Source organism: Thamnophis sirtalis, unplaced genomic scaffold (assembly GCF_051295495.1).
Source record: "Thamnophis sirtalis isolate CommonGarterSnake01/CBP01778 unplaced genomic scaffold, rThaSir2_p1.2 scaffold_4, whole genome shotgun sequence".
In the NCBI taxonomy this organism is placed as follows: Eukaryota; Metazoa; Chordata; class Lepidosauria; order Squamata; family Natricidae; genus Thamnophis; species Thamnophis sirtalis.
In genome coordinates this window covers 131917167-131934049 of record NW_028261384.1, presented here as the reverse complement: position 1 = coordinate 131934049, position 16883 = coordinate 131917167, and the positions used below count along the sequence as shown (strand labels likewise).

The window sequence follows — 16883 nt, the reverse complement described above, 5'->3', positions numbered from 1 at the left end:
GCCGAAGGGCCATCGGGGATTAGCGGGAGACCAGCGAGTGGAAATACTCTCCTGCAACTGAGTGAGCCCACTTTGCTGCCAGAAAACCAAATGCAACCTATAGTTGTACCATGTGATCCATGGTGACGCAGTGATTAGAGTGCAGTACTGCAGGCTATTTCTGCTGACTGCCGGCTGCCTGCAATTTGGCAGGTCGAATTGTACCAGGCTCAAGGTTGATTCAGCCTTCCATCCTTCCAAAGTCGGTAAAATAAGGAGCCGGATTGTTGGGGGTGAGACTCTAAATCAGGGGTGTCAAACTCAATTTCATTGAGGGCCGCATCGGGGGGGGATGGGCATGGCAAGGGTGGGCGTGGCCAGCTTAACATCCGTTTTTGCCTCCGATGGAGTCCTGCAGCACTCTGACAGCAAAAACTGAGCTTGGGGGATGCACGCGGGCCCCCTGAGCTCCATTTTTGCTGGCAGAGGCACCGCGGGCTGGTCCTTCGATGTTTCCAGGCCGGCCCCGCTAGCCAGATCTAAGCACTTCATGAGCTGGATCCAGCCCGCGAGCTTTGATTTTGACACTCTTCTCTAAACTGCTTAGAGAAGGGATGTAAAGCACTGTGAAGCAGCATATAATTCTAAGTGTTATTGCTCGTGCTACATACCGTGTTCCCCCCCAAAATAAGACAGGGTCTTATTTTGATCCCCGAAATAAGCACTTGGCCTTATTTTTGGGGAGGTTGTATTATTGTTGAGGTGCAGGAGGCGCAAGCATGGTGCTGCTATGTTGTAGTATTTTCAGGGAAGGCTTATTTTAACGCATGCGCTCAAAAGCCCAATTGCGCTTATTAGCTGGGGAGGGCTTAACTATAGAGGTAGTCCTCGACTTACAACAGTTTATTTAGTGACCGCTCAAAGATACAACGGTACTGAGAAAAAGGGACTCGTGACTGTTTTTCACACTTATGACTGTTGCAGCATCCCCAGTGTGTCATGTTGATTTACACTAGGATCAGTGGTGGGTTGCAGGCGGTACGCCCCGGTACAGGCGTATCGGAGCCAACCCGAAGCACTGGATACTGTTCCGGTACGGTGCTCCAGAGGGCCCACCTGCCCGCCCAAGCTCCTTACCAGTCTTTTACGTCTTTTGCGCTTCTGCGCACACGCGTGGCGGTTACAGCGCCTGCACGATGCCTCACTGAGCAGCTGGAGTGTCGAGGAGGTGCACGCAGCCAAGGTGGCGCAGTGGTTAAATGCAGCACTGCAGGCTACTGCTAGATCAGCAGTTCAGCGGTTCAAATCTCACCGGCTCAGGGTTGACTCAGCCTTCCATCCTTCCGAGGTGGGTAAAAATGAGGACCCAGATTGTTGGGGGCAATATGCTGACTCTCTGTAAACCGCTTAGAGAGGGCTGAAAGCCCTATGAAGCGGTATATAAGTCTACTGCTATTGCTATTGCTATTGCTAAGACACATGCTGTGCGCTGTGCGCGTTTATGTGGACACCGCTGGCCCCGTTCCAACCGTACTGGTTGGAACAGGATCCGGAGCCCACCACTGATTAGGATGCTTGACCACTGGTGCATATTTATGACGGTAGCAGTGTTCTGGGGTCAACCCATCTTTTGTGACCTGACAGGCAAAATCAAGGAGGAAGTCAGCTTCAAACTTAACCAGTGCAGTGGTTCCCTTAACAAACATGGGAAGAAAGGTCATCAAATGGGACGGAACTCACTTGGCAAATTTCTCTTAGCAACACACACACAGACACAGACACACACAATGGGCTCAGTTGGCCGTTAAGTCGAGGACTACCGGTAGCGCTGTTTGACGTTGAGGGTCGAGGGAGACTGAACTCCCGTTGGTATTGCCCCATCTCAGCTGGTAACAAAAGGAGGTTTCACTCTTGATCTTGGGATTGATTGTGAGATTCAGGAATGGCCGTCCCCTCTTGCTGAAGGATAGGGAAAGGGGAATTTATGAGCAGACCTCACCGGCAGGTCGAAAACCTTGCATTTGAAAAACCAAGGTCACTCTTTTGAAGACAGCAAAGTCTTTGAGGGGGTCAAAGAGGTCATTTATGTTAATACTAGCTGATATCCCAGCATTACCCAGGTATTTATTAATAGGAGGGGAAATGTCCAGACCAAATGTAATTTCTAATGTTGGATATTCTCCCTTACCAGAGGGAAAACTCCCTTGTGAAGTACTGTGAAACCGTTACCATGGCAACTCCACTGCTGCACAGTAGAAGCCATTTTAAGGCACATAATCTTAAACTGTATCTTAGAACTCACACCCCAAGGGGTTTTAGGGGTGTCTTACCCGCCACAGTATTTGTTTCCAGAGAATAAGTCATCTATGTACCAAGTTTGGTTGCAATTGCTTGAGGCGTTCCAGAATTATGCTGGAACATACACACACACAGCCATTTAGATAGATAGATAGATAGATAGATAGATAGATAGATAGATAGATAGATAGATAGATAGATAGATAGATAGATAGATAGATAGATAGATAGATAGATAGATAGATAGATAGATAGATAGATAGATAGATAGATAGATAGATAGATGATAGATATAGATAGATGATAGATAGATTAGATGATAAGGTAGATAGATAAGATAGATAGATTAGATTAGAGATAAAGAGAGAGACAGAGAGAGAGAGCAGGCCCTTCTCAGCAGCGTGGGGGAGATAAGACACCACCATGTTAGTCCCAAAGGTGCTTTTTTCTCAAGAGGCAATTGGTTTTTCTTTGAAGACATTTCGCTTCTCATCCAAGAAGCTTCTTCAACTCTGAGTGGATGGTAGGGAATGGAAGGATTTATACACCTTGCAGACAGCTGGTCGTTTGCATCCCTTTAGAGGGTTGTTGAGGCCACTTTGAGGTTTATCTGTGTCCTGGGGGGGGGGTGTCACCTAAGTAGTGTCAATGGTTCCTGTAAGTCTGCAAAAAATTTTCTGGAAATCCGTTCATACTCCCAACACCCATTCAAAGGGAGTCTATCCCAAAATGTACAGCTAAAAGGATGCAAATGACCAGCTGTCTGTAATGAGTATAAATCCTTCCATTTCCCGCAGTCAGAGCTAAAAGAGCTTCTTGGAGGAGAAGCGAAACGTCTTCAAAGAAAAAACAAAATAGAAAAGTCCAGTTGCCTTCTGAATTTTTTTTAAAATAAAGATCTTTGGGACGACGATGACCACGGACAATGGAGAATCTCCATAGACTTTCAGTTCCAAGAAGATTCCGCCTCTCCATTTGCACTCGGAGACGAGGCGGCCCTGAGGACCCAGATAAACTCCCAAGTCACCTCAATGGCGCTCTCAGAGCAGAATGGGGGTGCCGGTGTTGCGGGGCCTGCGGGGCTGCAACGAGCGCGGAGGCGCTTAAGCAGCCAGGCAAAAGGGCGCAAAACTGAGGCAGAAGAGGCAAAAATAAAAGGTAGCTAGAAAAAAAATTCCTGTAAAAACTAGAAAGGGGGGGAAAAAAATACTACAAAAAAATCCTAACTAAATACTATTCACTGGAGAGTCACTGAATAGCTCCTGTTAGGCCGAAGACTGAGGTTAATCTGGGGAGTCACCAGGAGGAGCAGAGGTAGTGTCCTCAGATTTACCTCAGTCTCCAGGTAATTGGGCCAGGTAATTGGGCCAATACCCATTCAGTGACTCCTCCCACACCCCACCTTGGAAACTGGGGCAACACACCGCAGGACAACTCACCACGGGTTAACTTGCTTATGGGACAATTCAAGAACTCAATTATTTAAAATAATAAAAACAATTTAATTTGTGTCATTCACATTTCATTCTGTCCCTTCTTTGGCCGCCGCAGCGAGTTGTCCCCGATGATGTGTACACCCAGGCCTGAGGAGAGAAGCGGGGGGGGGGGGTGCAGCTTTTGAAAAAGCACCTTTGAGGCACCTTGTTTAGGGAAAGTTGCTGTCAACGGGCTGCCCCCGAGCTCCCCCCACACTATAAAAAAAGATGGAGACTCTAGAAAGAATGCAGAGAAGAGCAACGAAGACGATTAGGGGACTGGAGGCTAAAACATATAAAGAACGGTTGCAGGAACTGGGCATGGCTAGTATAGTGAAGAGAAGGACCAGGGGAGACATGATAGCAGTCTTCCAATATTTTCTGCAGAGAGGGTCAAGCTGTTTTCCAAAGCACCCAAAGGCCAGACAAGAAATGATGGAAACTGAAGGAGATATTCAACTTGGATAAGGAGAAATTTTCTGACCGCCAGAACAATCGACCAATGGAACAGAAGTTGCCTTCGGAAGTCGTAGGAGCTTCAGCCCTGGAAGCTTTCAAGAAGAGATTGGACTGTCATTTGTCAGAAATTGTGTAGAGTCTTCTGCTTGAGTGGGGCTGGGGGTTGGACTAGAAGACCTTGAAGGTCCCTTCCAACTCTTGTTATTCTGTAATTTCATACCAGCTTTGTTGATGGTATCCCCAGTGAAAGACTGGTGGAGGGGAGGAGGATCATTAAATAACTCGTTTGAGGTTGGAAATAGACCAGAAATATCCCAAGTTTACCTTTAAACTACCACAGGGGGAAGAAGCAGGCTCTCCGTTGAACATCTTAAACGCATCTCAGACTTGTTTCAAAGGTGGTTTTTTTTGTTTTTTTTTACAAAAGGTAACCCAACTTAAGTTTTTTTCTTGAAAATGTTTCACTTCTCATTCAAGAAGCTTCTTGGATGAGGGATTAAAACTCTCCTGTGGCAGCTCTAGAGGTAAGAGGGAATCAACTGGCTGGATTTGTTATGAGCCCCAAGCTACTACTATGGATTTTTATCAATCTACAATTACTATAAATTACTACCGTCTTCTAGCCATTTATTAGGTGTTCCTAATAAATGACTGGATCTCTTTTGAAACTTGGCTCAAGGCTCATGAATTAGGGCATCTTTCGGAAACCTGACAGCTAGTCCTCAACTTACAACTGCTTTCTTAGTGACCATTCAAAGTTACAGCGGCACTGAAAAAAATGTGACTTGCGGCCGATTTTCAGTTATGACTTTTGCATCACGCGATCAAAATTCAGAGGTTTGGAAACCAGTTCAGACTTAACTGTGGTGTTAGATTTATATATATAAAGTATAGTTCTAGTTCAAGCTATTTAAGCTCTCATTAGCTAGCCATAAGTTTCTGGGCTACTTACATGTTAGGTAGATGTATGAACCTCTAAGCAACGGGCTCTCCTTGCTTTGTCAACTGTACCAGGGGAGAGATTCAGTGTTTTCTCTACCAGGGAAAGCTGGTCTAGCCAAATGTGAGGCAGAGCATATACTGCTTCCGCAGGATATGGCTAGCTCAGGGGTCGGCAACCTGTGGCTCTGGAGCCGCATATGGCTTTTTCATCACTGCTGCAGCTCCCCATTGCTGTTTGGCTCCACAATTGATAAGCTTTCGGCTGGGACAGGTAGAGGAAAGACATTGCGCTAGGAGGAGACTTTATGGTGGGGGAATCGTACTTCTGGTCAGCTCCAGAATTGAACGGGGGGGGGCTTGCGGTTAGGACCTTTGTGATTTGTTTTTAAGGTTGCCGACCCTTGGGCTAGCTGATGACAGCTAAATAGCTTGAAATAGATCTATACTAGTCACCCATTATGTCTTTCTCGGTAAATATATATTTAACACAAAACAATTTGTCGCAAAAGCAACAGCCTGCCAAGGCTCCTAGATTGGGGCTGAAACGCGAAAGCAGAAGCAGTATGCTCCTCCCCATATTTGGGAACACCAGGTTGTCCCAATAGAAAAGAAACACTTAACGGCCGCTGCTGTGTCCCAAGGTCATGTAGTTTTTTTTGGTTTTTTTTTGCGATCTTCAGATAACCAAAGTCAACAGGGATGCCAGATTCACTTAACAACCGGGTCACTAATTTCTCAATTGCAGTGATTCACTTAACAGCCGTGGCAAAGAAATGTTATAACTTGGGTCGAAACGCACTTCACCAATGTCTGGCTTAGCGAGAGAAATTTGGGGCTCGACTGCGGCCGTTAAGTCGAGGACTACCTGTAGTGTTAATAAGGTGTTTGGGCTTTAGCTCGGCACAATGCGCGAACCCAGCTGCTCCCTCGGACGAAATGAACGGAAGCCTCACCGACCCAGATATTCTTACCAAAGAGTTGCAGGCCAAACAAACAGGACAGGCTCACTCACACCCGCACAACCAAACCCATTTTTGCCACTGTCACACACCCTTCCCACCACCCGCCGTGGAAACATCCCAAGGACCTCCAAGCAGAGGAATTTCTGCTCACTGAATCCATCCTGCTTTTTTCTTTTATTTTCCTAACCCTCCCCAGGAAAGTACATGGCAGATTTCAGCCGACATTCCTCTTCCAGCTTTAATCGCTCCGTTAAGAGAAACATTATTAAAGAGACGTTTTTTTGTTTATAGAAAAAAAAGGGGGGGGAGAGAAGAGAGAAAGTGGGGGAAAGGCAGTGCCACCCCGTAGTTTTTTTTTTTCCTCACACCCTTCTCCAAAGGGACGGGGTTTTTTCCTCTTGCTGGTGGGTCTTCGGCCGAGAAGATATTCCAGAAGCTGTTTCCCACCCTCATAGTTGCAAGGACAAGATTTTTTGTCTTCTTCTCGATTGGGTCGTCGTCCTTTTGGGCACGGCAATACAAAACCGAATGGTTTCCTTCCCCAGCACTGTTATTATATGGGGCGGGGTGTTATTTCACAAAGACGACATTGTTGTTGGAGTTGCGGGAGGCCAGCCAAGCTAGGAACACATCTCTGGGTGTGTGTGTGTGAGAGAGAGAGAGAAAGGAAGATGTGTCAGTTAACAGAAAACCAAACTGAAACAAGATTAATGTACAGGCAGTCCCTGATTTAGTGACCGTACAAAGTTACGCCGGCACTGGAAAAAAGGACTTGGAACAGTTTTCCAGAGCAGAGCTACAGCTTTTCCAGCATTCCCAAGGTCACGCGATCAAAATTCACAAACTTGGACCACTGACTCGTATTTAGGACTATTACTGTGTCCCCGGGGGGGGGGGGGGGGGTTGTCACATGTCCTCCTTTTGCGACCAAAGTCAACAGGGAAACCAAATTCGCTTAACAACCTAACCTATCAACCGCCGTGATTCATTTAACAAGTGTGGCAAGGAAGGTCGTAAAATAGGGCAAGGCTTACTTAACCAATGTCTCACTTTCACAACAGAAATTCTGGGGCTCAATTGTGGTCGTAAATCAAGGACTACCTGTACTGGATTCTGACCCTCGGCGCCACTATGGCCAAATCAAAGAAATTCCGAAGTATCTCTGAGAAGAACCACAGCAGAAGGCGTAAGTCAGGGGTGTCAAACACAAGGCCCGCGGGCCCGATCCAGCCCGCAATGTGGTCAGATCCGGCCCGCAGGGCCATTCTGGAAAATGTTAGGAGCTGACCCGCCTCGCTTCAGCCCAATCTACCAGGGAAGCGGAAACATGTCAGCAGTTTGGAGAGTGGCGTCAAGCTGGCCATGCCCACCCAGTTGGTCACACCCACCCGGCTGCTCAAACCCCCCCCCCCCCCGAAGTCAACAATAGCCCTGATGTGGCCCTCAATGAAATTGAGTTTTATACCCCGGCTCTAAGCAAACTCACCTGCAGTGTTTCACCACGCATTCGTTGCTACAGTATTCGTTGTCCCAGTCACTGTTGACCACGGGAGGGTTGTCGCAGCCCGTACGGATGCAGCGAGGGCGGGGTGACATGGCCACCGGTGACTCGGAGACTAGCTCCACGTGCATTTGCGTCGGAGACTCCACCTGCGAGAGGAAGAGGGAACGCTTCTGAGATTTAGCCAACAAGCCTGCTAGAGCAAGGGACAGAAAACACAGGCTCTTCGATCCTGCAAATCGGAGGAGGAAAAGAGACCAAGCTCTCCTCTTCCCCAGTCCAATCCAATTAAACTGCCTTTTTGACTGACAGAATAAGAGATTTGGAAGGGACCTTGGAGGTCTACTAGTCCAATCTCCTGTTCGAGCAGGAGGCCCTATACATTTCAAGCAGCTGTCCAATCCCTTCTTAAAAACACCCACAGCTTCTGGAGGCAAGTCGTTCCATTGATTTAATTGTTATTATTTCTTTATCTGGTGCACTGGCCTAGAGATGGAGCTCCTGCCTCACCATCAGGAGGCTGTGAGTTCAATCGTAGGTAGCGGCAGATATTTCTCTCTCTTGCAGTGGTGGGTTGCAGGCGGTACGCCCAGCCCGGAGCACCGGATACCATTCCGGTACGGTGCTTCAGAGGGCCCACCTGCTCCGCCCAAGCTCCTTAACTGTTTTTTAACGTCTTCTGTGTCTCCATGCATGGCGCATACAGCGCCGGCGCGACGTTCCACTGAGCAGCTGGAGCGTCGCAGAGGCACTAAGACGCACAGATGCCAATGGGCCCGTTCCAACCGTACCGGTTGGAACGGGATCTGGAACCCACGACTGCTCTCTTGGCACAATGGGTAAATTATCTGCTGAGAACTCTGCATTGGAGACAGGAAGGGCATCCAGCCAGTAAACACTCTGATCCATTCAGTTGTCCCGACTCCACCCTGATGTAAGGGATTATGGGCTCATTAAAAGACAGTGTGCATGTGTGTGTGTGTATGTGCATGTATGTATATATGTATACTGTGTGTGTGTGTGTGTGTATCTATGTATGTATGTATGTATATATACATACATATGTATTTTGTGTCACAACCCCTGGTATGCCTAAATATGGGAGGAAGCATACTGCTTCCTTTCTCTGTCTATCAGCTCATCACAAGAGACCATCCAGACAGAAAGCCATTATTTTTACTGTTGCCTTTGTTACATTTGTGTTGCATTTATGCTGATAAATAAAGGGAGACTAGTATAGATCTATTTCAAGCTGGTTCAAATCCCAGTAAGGGTATGGCTAGCTGATAAAAGCTAAATAGCTTGAAATAGATCGATAATAGTCTCCCTTATTTATTTATACACACACACATACATACATACATATATACATAGACGTATGTACATATATCTTAGATTTTATACCACCTTTATCACTTTGTAAGTAAGTCAAGGAGATGAGCATACATACTGTCTTTTTTGGAGTATAAGTCACAATTCCCCTCCCCTCCAAAAAGAGGGTGAAAATTTGGATGCGTCTTATACACCAAATTAGCTCTGCCCACCTGCTGGCCCCCATCCTTCACTTCTGCACATTGCTGTTTAGACCTTTTCCAGCTGCAGGGATTGCCACAGACCATCGCCCCCTCCCTGGCATGCGTTTTTGGCCTCTGTGTGTTGCGTTTCTAGCCTCCGAATGCTCCGTTTGAGATGGAGCCGTGGGGGATCGCAGGATCACATCGCCGCCTCCGCGCATCGCATTTTAGGCCCCTTTTTGACTTCTGCGCGTCGCATTTTCGGGCGGCGATTGGTGGCGATGTGCTTCAGTGATCCCCGCAGAGCATTCGGAGACTGAAAACTAAGGCCGCGGTGGCCAAAATGGCAACCCGGAACAGTGGTTGCCTTGTCTGACTGGTTCTGCGCTTCACCTTCTGTAGTCCCTTGAGCGCCCAGTGATGATCAGCTGTGTTTTTCAAGCTGCTTATCAGCCCCAACGTGCATTCACAACCGAGAAACCTGTTGCTAAAGTTTATCTCTGGAGAACAGCTGATTGGGGGTAGTCTGGGTATTCCACCCGCCAATCAGCTGCTCATCTTGAATCAGGCTAATGTGCTGAAGCTGACCAGGCTGTTTGCTAAGGATTTTTTTTTCTTATTTTCCTCCCCAAAAACTAAGGTGCGTCTTATATTCCGGAGCATATTATATTCCAAAAAATAGGGTAATATCCTTCTATTTTCTCCGGAAGTTGTGGGTGCTCCAACACTGGAGGTTTTTAAGAAGAGATTGGACAATCATTTGCCTGAGCAGGGTGTTGGACTAGAAGACCTCCAAGGCCTCTTCCAACTTTATTGCGCAGCTATTCAACGCTGTCTCTTTTTTTTCTCCCATATGGCTCCATACCTCCGGCACGACATCGATGGGCTCTGGCGATGCTTGGAGTTCAGTGCTGGTCCTCTCAGGGCTGCTTTCTTCTGTCCGCAGAGGAATGGGCTGGATCTGAAGGGCCGGCGGGGGCAGGATTTTGATCTGCAGGGGGGGCGGGGGCTGCTGGAGGTTGAGGCGCACCTTCTGCTGCAGAGGAGGCTGCTGCATGGCTTGAAGAGGAGGGGGCTGCTGGAGAATGGTGACCGGCTGGGCGGGGGGCTGCTGAGGCATCTGCTGAAGAGGGGGAGGCTGAAGCCGCGGCAGGTGCATGGACGAGGCGGCCGCAGCGGCTGCGGCTAAAACCGAACGCGTCACGATCTGGGTGGTTCCTGTCCCAGCTTGCAGCTGCCCCAGCTGGATGCCCCGCGAGGTCACCATCGTGGCGGGGATGACCGTCACCACGCCTCCTTGCGATGTGACCGCCAGCGAGGATGGCAGCATCTGTTTGGGAATGATGATCTTGGTGATGCTGGTTTGGCCGGCCGATTGGGGGCCGGCGCTGGAGGTCACCACCACCGTGGGCTGGGCAGGGACGATAGCAGGAGGTGGTGGGGGAGGCGGACTCTCCAAGGCCGGAGGGTTGGGTGGCACCGGAGCTGGAGGAGAAGCCGATTCCACAACGGGGGCTGGCTGCTCCGAAGGAGAGGCGATTGGGTCCAGCTCCACCGTCTCGACCGTGGTCTGGAGAAGGGAAGACAAAATTGGGGATACAGTTCAAGAAGAGACCAAATGTGCGTGGCTATGCTTCCCTCTCCTGGTGTTCTGACCCAGCTCCTCAAACCCAACAAACCCTCTGAAGTTAACTCAAAGGTTCTTTTATTAGGAGCGCCGGCAGCCCCAGCAGAAAGTTTCTCTCTCACTGCAGGCTAACCGTGACCCGACAAATGTGCGAACGTCAAAAGCGCGCCAACAAAACCGCGCTAAAACCGCGATGTCAAAAGTGCGCTGACAACAGCGCGCCGACAAAAGCGCGCCACAGAAGCGCGATTTAAGTTAAGGTAAGGTTTAGGGTTAGGGTTAGGTTTAGGATTAGATTTAGGGTTAGGGTTAGGGTTACAGCGCGCTTCTGTCGGCGCGCTGTTGTCGGCGCGCTTCAGCGCTCATTCGTCGGCGCGGTTTTGTCACCGCGGTTTAGTCAGGCGCGCTTTTGTCCTTCGCGCATTTGTGGTGGAACCCAGGCTAACAAGTCCGACCACCCGGGAGATGAATAGTTGTGCCGCATCTATTCATTTCTGCCCCCTGCCGTTTATCCCTAGAGCTGGGTGGGGCTTTGCTAGCAGTGGTGGCTCTTCCGTTCCAAGGATCGGCCCATAGATTTCCACTGCTCTCCTCTCCTCTGTGCATCCGCACATCGGGCACTGGATCCAGCTGTTCCTCCTCTTCTTCACCAGCCACCTCCAGGCCTGGGGGCTGTTGACTCTCCATCTGGGGGCTGACGGACAGCCCGCCCTTGCCTCTCTCTCTCTCTCTGCCAGCTACATTCCCTCTTCCACCTTGGAGCTCCCAGGTTGCCCTGATCCCAGCCCTGACTCCCACGTCTCCTCCTCCTCTCTGATTCGGCTGCTGGAGGGACCAGAGCTCAGGAAGGCCACAGGAAGACATTAAGCCGGAAATGGAGCTTGGGAGCCCACTTTCATTGAAAGAGCGCTCAGGGCCTCCAAGGGCGCTCCCAACACATGTGACATCGAGATGGCCACACCCACCCTGGCCCCTGAGGTCAAACACAACTCTGATGTGGCCCTCAATTAAATCAAGGTTGACACCCTGTAGACACCATTGATCAGAAAAGGAGGTTCAGGGCAAATGAAACCTCAGGCCCAAGGCGGTTTCTTCTCTTCCTTTCTTCCTTGGAAGGCGACTAGAATAAGGGGAAAGTGTCAGATCAGTGAACCTGCCATTCTTCAAGGGAAGAGGGGGATCTTGATTCATTATGCATCTTTATTTTACTTTGTATACTTTTATGGTTCACTGACAAATGCGCGCACGATAAAAGCGTGCCGACAAAACCACGGCGAGAAAACCGCAATGTTGAAATCGCGCCCACATAGGCGTGCCGACAAGAGCGCCGAGAGAAGCGTACCATCAACCAACAACGCGAAAACAACGTAAGAACCCTAACCCTAACCTTAACTCTAATTGCGCTTCTGTCGGCGCTCTTTTGTCGGCGCACCTTTGTGGGCGCGCTGTCGACATTGCGGTTTTATCTCCACGGTTTTGTCAGTGCGCTGTTGTCGGGCACGCATTTGTCGGGTCACGTACTTTTATATTATATTACTCTCTCTCCTACATATCCTGCCCCCTGTAACCATTGATTTATAACCTTTAGCCTGGTGCCTAGGTGGCCTGGCATTTTCTCACCTTTTGGGGAATGTAAGGGGAGGGAGGGAGGGCCCTGTGGGTTGTATCGCTCGAAAGCCAGCGGAGGATGACCCTGAGAATGTTCCCTTATCCCTTTCTCAAAGCGGCCAGTACAATAACATCTTCACACACTGGACTGTTGGGAGGGGTTTCGAATTCCTTTTATTCTAACGGTATGGCCTGAGGGCCCTCAGAGCCTGCTTTGCTTTCGCCCTGCTATCACTTCTGTTCAATAAAAGGTTCCTTTTGAAATGCTAAGTTTCAAGGGTCTTTGCTTTCTTGAATAAGGAGGAGAGGCCGGGCCTTTAAATGGAGCAAGGACGGGGAAAGAGGAGGAGGTCATGTCCCCTTACTTGGCACTCTTGGTTGTCCCGATAGGCAGCTAACGCTTTTAAATATTCTTTCTTGGCAGCTTCCGTTTTCCGCTTGTACACCTACAAAAGGAGAGATGGGAATTATGAAGCAGGCAGGCTGGACCTTCAACAATGCCCCCTTGCTGATATTCCAACTCAGGGGTTCACTTAGCAGCCCTTGGAGCAGGATTTCTCAACCTCAGCAGCTTTTAAGATAGGTGGATTTCAACTCCTAGAATTCATGGAAATTGGAATCCACCCATGTTTTAAGCCGACGAGGCTGAGAAACACGGCCTCATAGTACGGGTCAAGGTTCCCACACGCATGCGTGCTAGTCGTTCCCGGCTCTAGGGAGCGGTGCCCACCTGTGTTTCAAAACTCTCAGAGCCAGTGCTATCCGAAGATGCCTCTGTGGTCATGTGACTGGCATGACTAAATGCTGAGGGGACACGGAATGCTGTTACCTTCCCACCAAAGGTGGTCCCTATTTTTCTACTTGCATTTTTACATGCTTTAGAACTGCTGGGTTGGCAGAAGCTGGGACAAGTAACGGGAGCTCACGCCGCTACGCGGCGCTATGGATTCAAACTGCCGACCTTCTGATCGACAAGATTTGCGTCTTAGCCCCTGAGCCACCACGTTCCTTATAGTACAGGTAGCTCTTGTTAAAGCAAGACCGGTTGTTAAGCGAGTTCTATTGCCCCATTTGACGATTGTTCTTGTGGCGGTTGTGCAGGGAATCGGTTGTGCAGGGAATCATCGTAGCAGAAGGATGAAAGAGCCATATGTGGCTCCAGAGCCCTGGATTGCTGCCCCTCCTCTGCTTGGCAACCTTCGCCATTTTAGGACCTGCGGACTTCAATTCCCAGAATTCTGCACGGTTGGCTGGGGTATTCTGGGATTTGAAGTCTACACGTCTTAAAATGGCTAAGATTGGGAAACATTGCTCTAATTTCCAAGCCTCTGCTGCTCTTGAAGGACCAGCTCGGCCTTCCTCAACTTGATTCCTGCCAATTACCAACTTAATTGATATGTTTGGCTCAATTTTTCTGCAAAGTGTTTGGGAAAATAAGCAGGATTTTCTTTCTGAGGGCTCCAGGCAGACTCTTTGGGGGGCTGTCCTTAGTGCTGAAGTTTGGCGATGGGTATGCGTCCCCGCCCTGATAACCCCTCGGCGCAACAAACCCGTTGGGACGTACTTGCTTCTGTTCCTCTCCCAAGCTGTCCCACATCGAGGCCACAATCTTAGAGACCTCGCCGAAGGTGGCTTTGGGGTTCTGCCCTTTAATGGCTGCCTGGGTGTCCCGAAAGAAGAGGGCGTAGGCGGAGACGGGCTTCTGAGGCTCGTTGGGATCCTTCTTTTTCTTCTGCTTCTTGGGCGCTTTCTGCTTCTTCCCGATGTCCAGCACGACCGCAGGGGCTACAACTGGCGGGGGTGCCACCGTAGCAGGTGGGGCTGGTTTAGCGACAGAAACTTGCTACGGGACAGAAATGAACACAGTAAGAAATGAAGTCCTAGATTGTATTAACAGAGGAATACAAAGAAGATCACATGAAGTTTTAATATCACTTTATAAGGCGTTTGGTAAGGCTACACTTGGAATACGGCATCCAGTTTTGGTCGCCACAATGTAAAAAAGATGTGGAGACTCTAGAGTGCAGAGAAGAGCAACAAGGATGATTAGGGGATTAGAGGTTAAAGTATATAAAGAAATGTTCCTGGAATTGGATATGGCTAGTTCAGTGATGGCTAACATTTTTTGTCGTCACATCCCGAAAGCGTGCGCCCACACCCATAATGCAATGCGTGTGCAGCCCCACCGCACTAGAATTGTATTTGCACAATATTGGAAATGTGAAGAGATCCCTTCTGATGAAAAGGTGATTAGGAAAATATTAGATATTAGATATAAAAGATAAGGAAGAATCTGAATATTACTTAGGCTGGAACTTATGGTATAATTGGCTAGGGGAAAGAGAAAAAAAAGTAGGAAAGCAAAAAAGAAAATAAATCAAAAATAATTACAGAACCGTAAGATGAATAAAAGATAGAAATATAAAATAGACTGTAGCAAATAAATAATAGGAAATGGATGTAAGACAATTCAAATGTATATAAAGGTTGTTATATATAGAATGGAGAGAAAAGATATATGAAATAAAATATGTATGTGTGTGTATATGTATACCCACCACCCAGGCTGTTACAACACAAAACAACAACGGACATACAGCCAGCACCAATCAGCACCAATCTTCCAATCATGATACAACCACACAACCAATCATTCCACTTACTGTTTACTATCCTGTTTAGGATAACCCGCTCCCTCCTTAATAGGAGGGATGCGGGAGACCCCTTGCAGGGTAGGGCTGAGGACTATGCTCAGTTCTTGGCGGACAAAGTAGCTCGGTTTCGGTCGGACTTGGACTCCACCGCAGTAGATCCAGCCGAGACACAGGAGGATTACTTGGCAAATCATCTCTGGGTTGAGTTCCAGGATGTTGCCTCTGGGGATGTGGACAAGGCCATTTGAGCTGTAAGTGCCTCCACCTGCATTCTGGACCCGTGTCCCTCCTGGCTGGTTGCCAACAGCAGGGAGGTGACACATGGCTGGATCCAGGCGGTCGTCACCGCCTCCCTTCGGGAGGGGCACTTCCCCGCCGTACTCAAAACGGCGGTGGTGAGACCCCTCCTGAAGAAACCATCCTTGGATCCAGCCATTTTAAACAACTTTCGTCCTGTCTCCAACCTCCCCTTTATTGGGAAGGTTGTGGAGAAGGTGGTGGCCTTCCAGCTTCAACGGGCCTTGGAGGAAGCTAGTTATCTTGACCCCTTCCAGTCCGGCTTCAGACCTGGTTACAGCACAGAAACCGCTTTGGTCGCATTGACCGATGATCTCTGGAGGGCCAGAGATGGAGGCTATGCGTCCATCCTGGTTCTCCTTGACCTCTCAGCGGCTTTCGATACCATCGACCATGGTATCCTTCTGCGACGACTGCGGGAGGTGGGGGTGGGAGGCACTGTTTTGCAGTGGTTCTCCTCCTACCTCTCGGACAGGTTGCAGTCGGTGTTGGTCGGGGGGCAGAGATCGTCCCTGAGGCCCCTAACATGCGGGGTGCCGCAGGGTTCGGTCTTATCCCCCCTACTATTTAACATATACATGAAACCGCTGGGCGAGATCATTCAGAGGCACGGGATAAAATACCACCAATATGCGGACGATACGCAACTGTATCTGTCCGCCCCGTGCCAACTCAATGAAGCGGTGGACGTGATGAACCAGGGTCTTGAAGCCGTTAAGAACTGGATGAGCGCTAACAAACTGGTACTCAACCCGGACAAGACCGAGTGGCTGTTGTGTTTCCCTCCCAACAATTTGGCTAATGTTCCAACACTTAGGCTGGGGGGTCAAATTTTATACCTCTCAGATAGGGTCCGCAACTTAGGAGTCCTCCTGGACCCACAGCTGACTTTTGACCACCAGTTGTCAGCTGTGACCAGGGGGGCATTTGCCCAGGTTCGCCTGGTCCGTCAGTTGCGGCCCTACCTAAACCGGGAGGCTCTCGCAACAGTCACTCGAGCCCTTGTGATCTCTAGGCTGGAATACTGCAATGGGCTCTACATGGGGTTGCCCTTGAAGTGCATCCGGCGACTGCAGTTAGTCCAGAATGCAGCCGCGCGAGTGATAGTGGGCGCACCGCGGTTCGCCCACGTTACACCCATCCTCCGCGAGCTGCACTGGCTACCTGTCGGTCTCCGGGTGCGCTTCAGGGTACTGATGACCACCTTTAAAGCACTCCATGGTAGTGGATCTGGGTACTTGAGAGACCGCCTTCTGCCGATTACCTCCCTCCGACCGATTAGATCGCACAGACTGGGCCTCCTCTGAATCCCATCCGCCAGTCAATGTCGACTGGCGACTACACGGAGGAGAGCCTTTTCTGTTGCAGCTCCGACATTGACTGGTGGAACGACCTCCCCGTCGAGATCCGCACCCTCACCACCATCCAGACCTTCCGCGCAGCCCTCAAGACCTGGCTCTCCCATCAGGCCTGGGGATAGGATCCCAATTTACCCGCCCGAGTGTTGACTGTTGAATGAAAGTTGTGTTTTATTATTTTTCTTTTGTTCACATTTTGTTTGTCTTTT

General features: G+C 49.3%; 1 protein-coding gene across 2 annotated transcripts in view; it reads right to left on the bottom strand.

The window, feature by feature from the left end:
• Nucleotides 1-6270: 6270 nt before the first annotated feature.
• The window catches only part of TOX4 (TOX high mobility group box family member 4), a 39580-nt gene continuing 28967 nt past the window's right edge, over nucleotides 6271-16883 (bottom strand). For both annotated transcript variants that reach the window (XM_087714193.1, XM_087714194.1), the window contains 5 exons: nucleotides 13930-14208; nucleotides 12731-12811; nucleotides 9996-10700; nucleotides 7602-7765; nucleotides 6271-6749 (listed from right to left, as the gene is read on the bottom strand). In XM_087714193.1, coding sequence (XP_087570319.1) covers nucleotides 6686-6749; nucleotides 7602-7765; nucleotides 9996-10700; nucleotides 12731-12811; nucleotides 13930-14208 — 1293 coding nt within the window. In that variant the 3' untranslated portion in view covers nucleotides 6271-6685. The remainder of the gene's footprint in view (nucleotides 6750-7601; nucleotides 7766-9995; nucleotides 10701-12730; nucleotides 12812-13929; nucleotides 14209-16883) is intronic.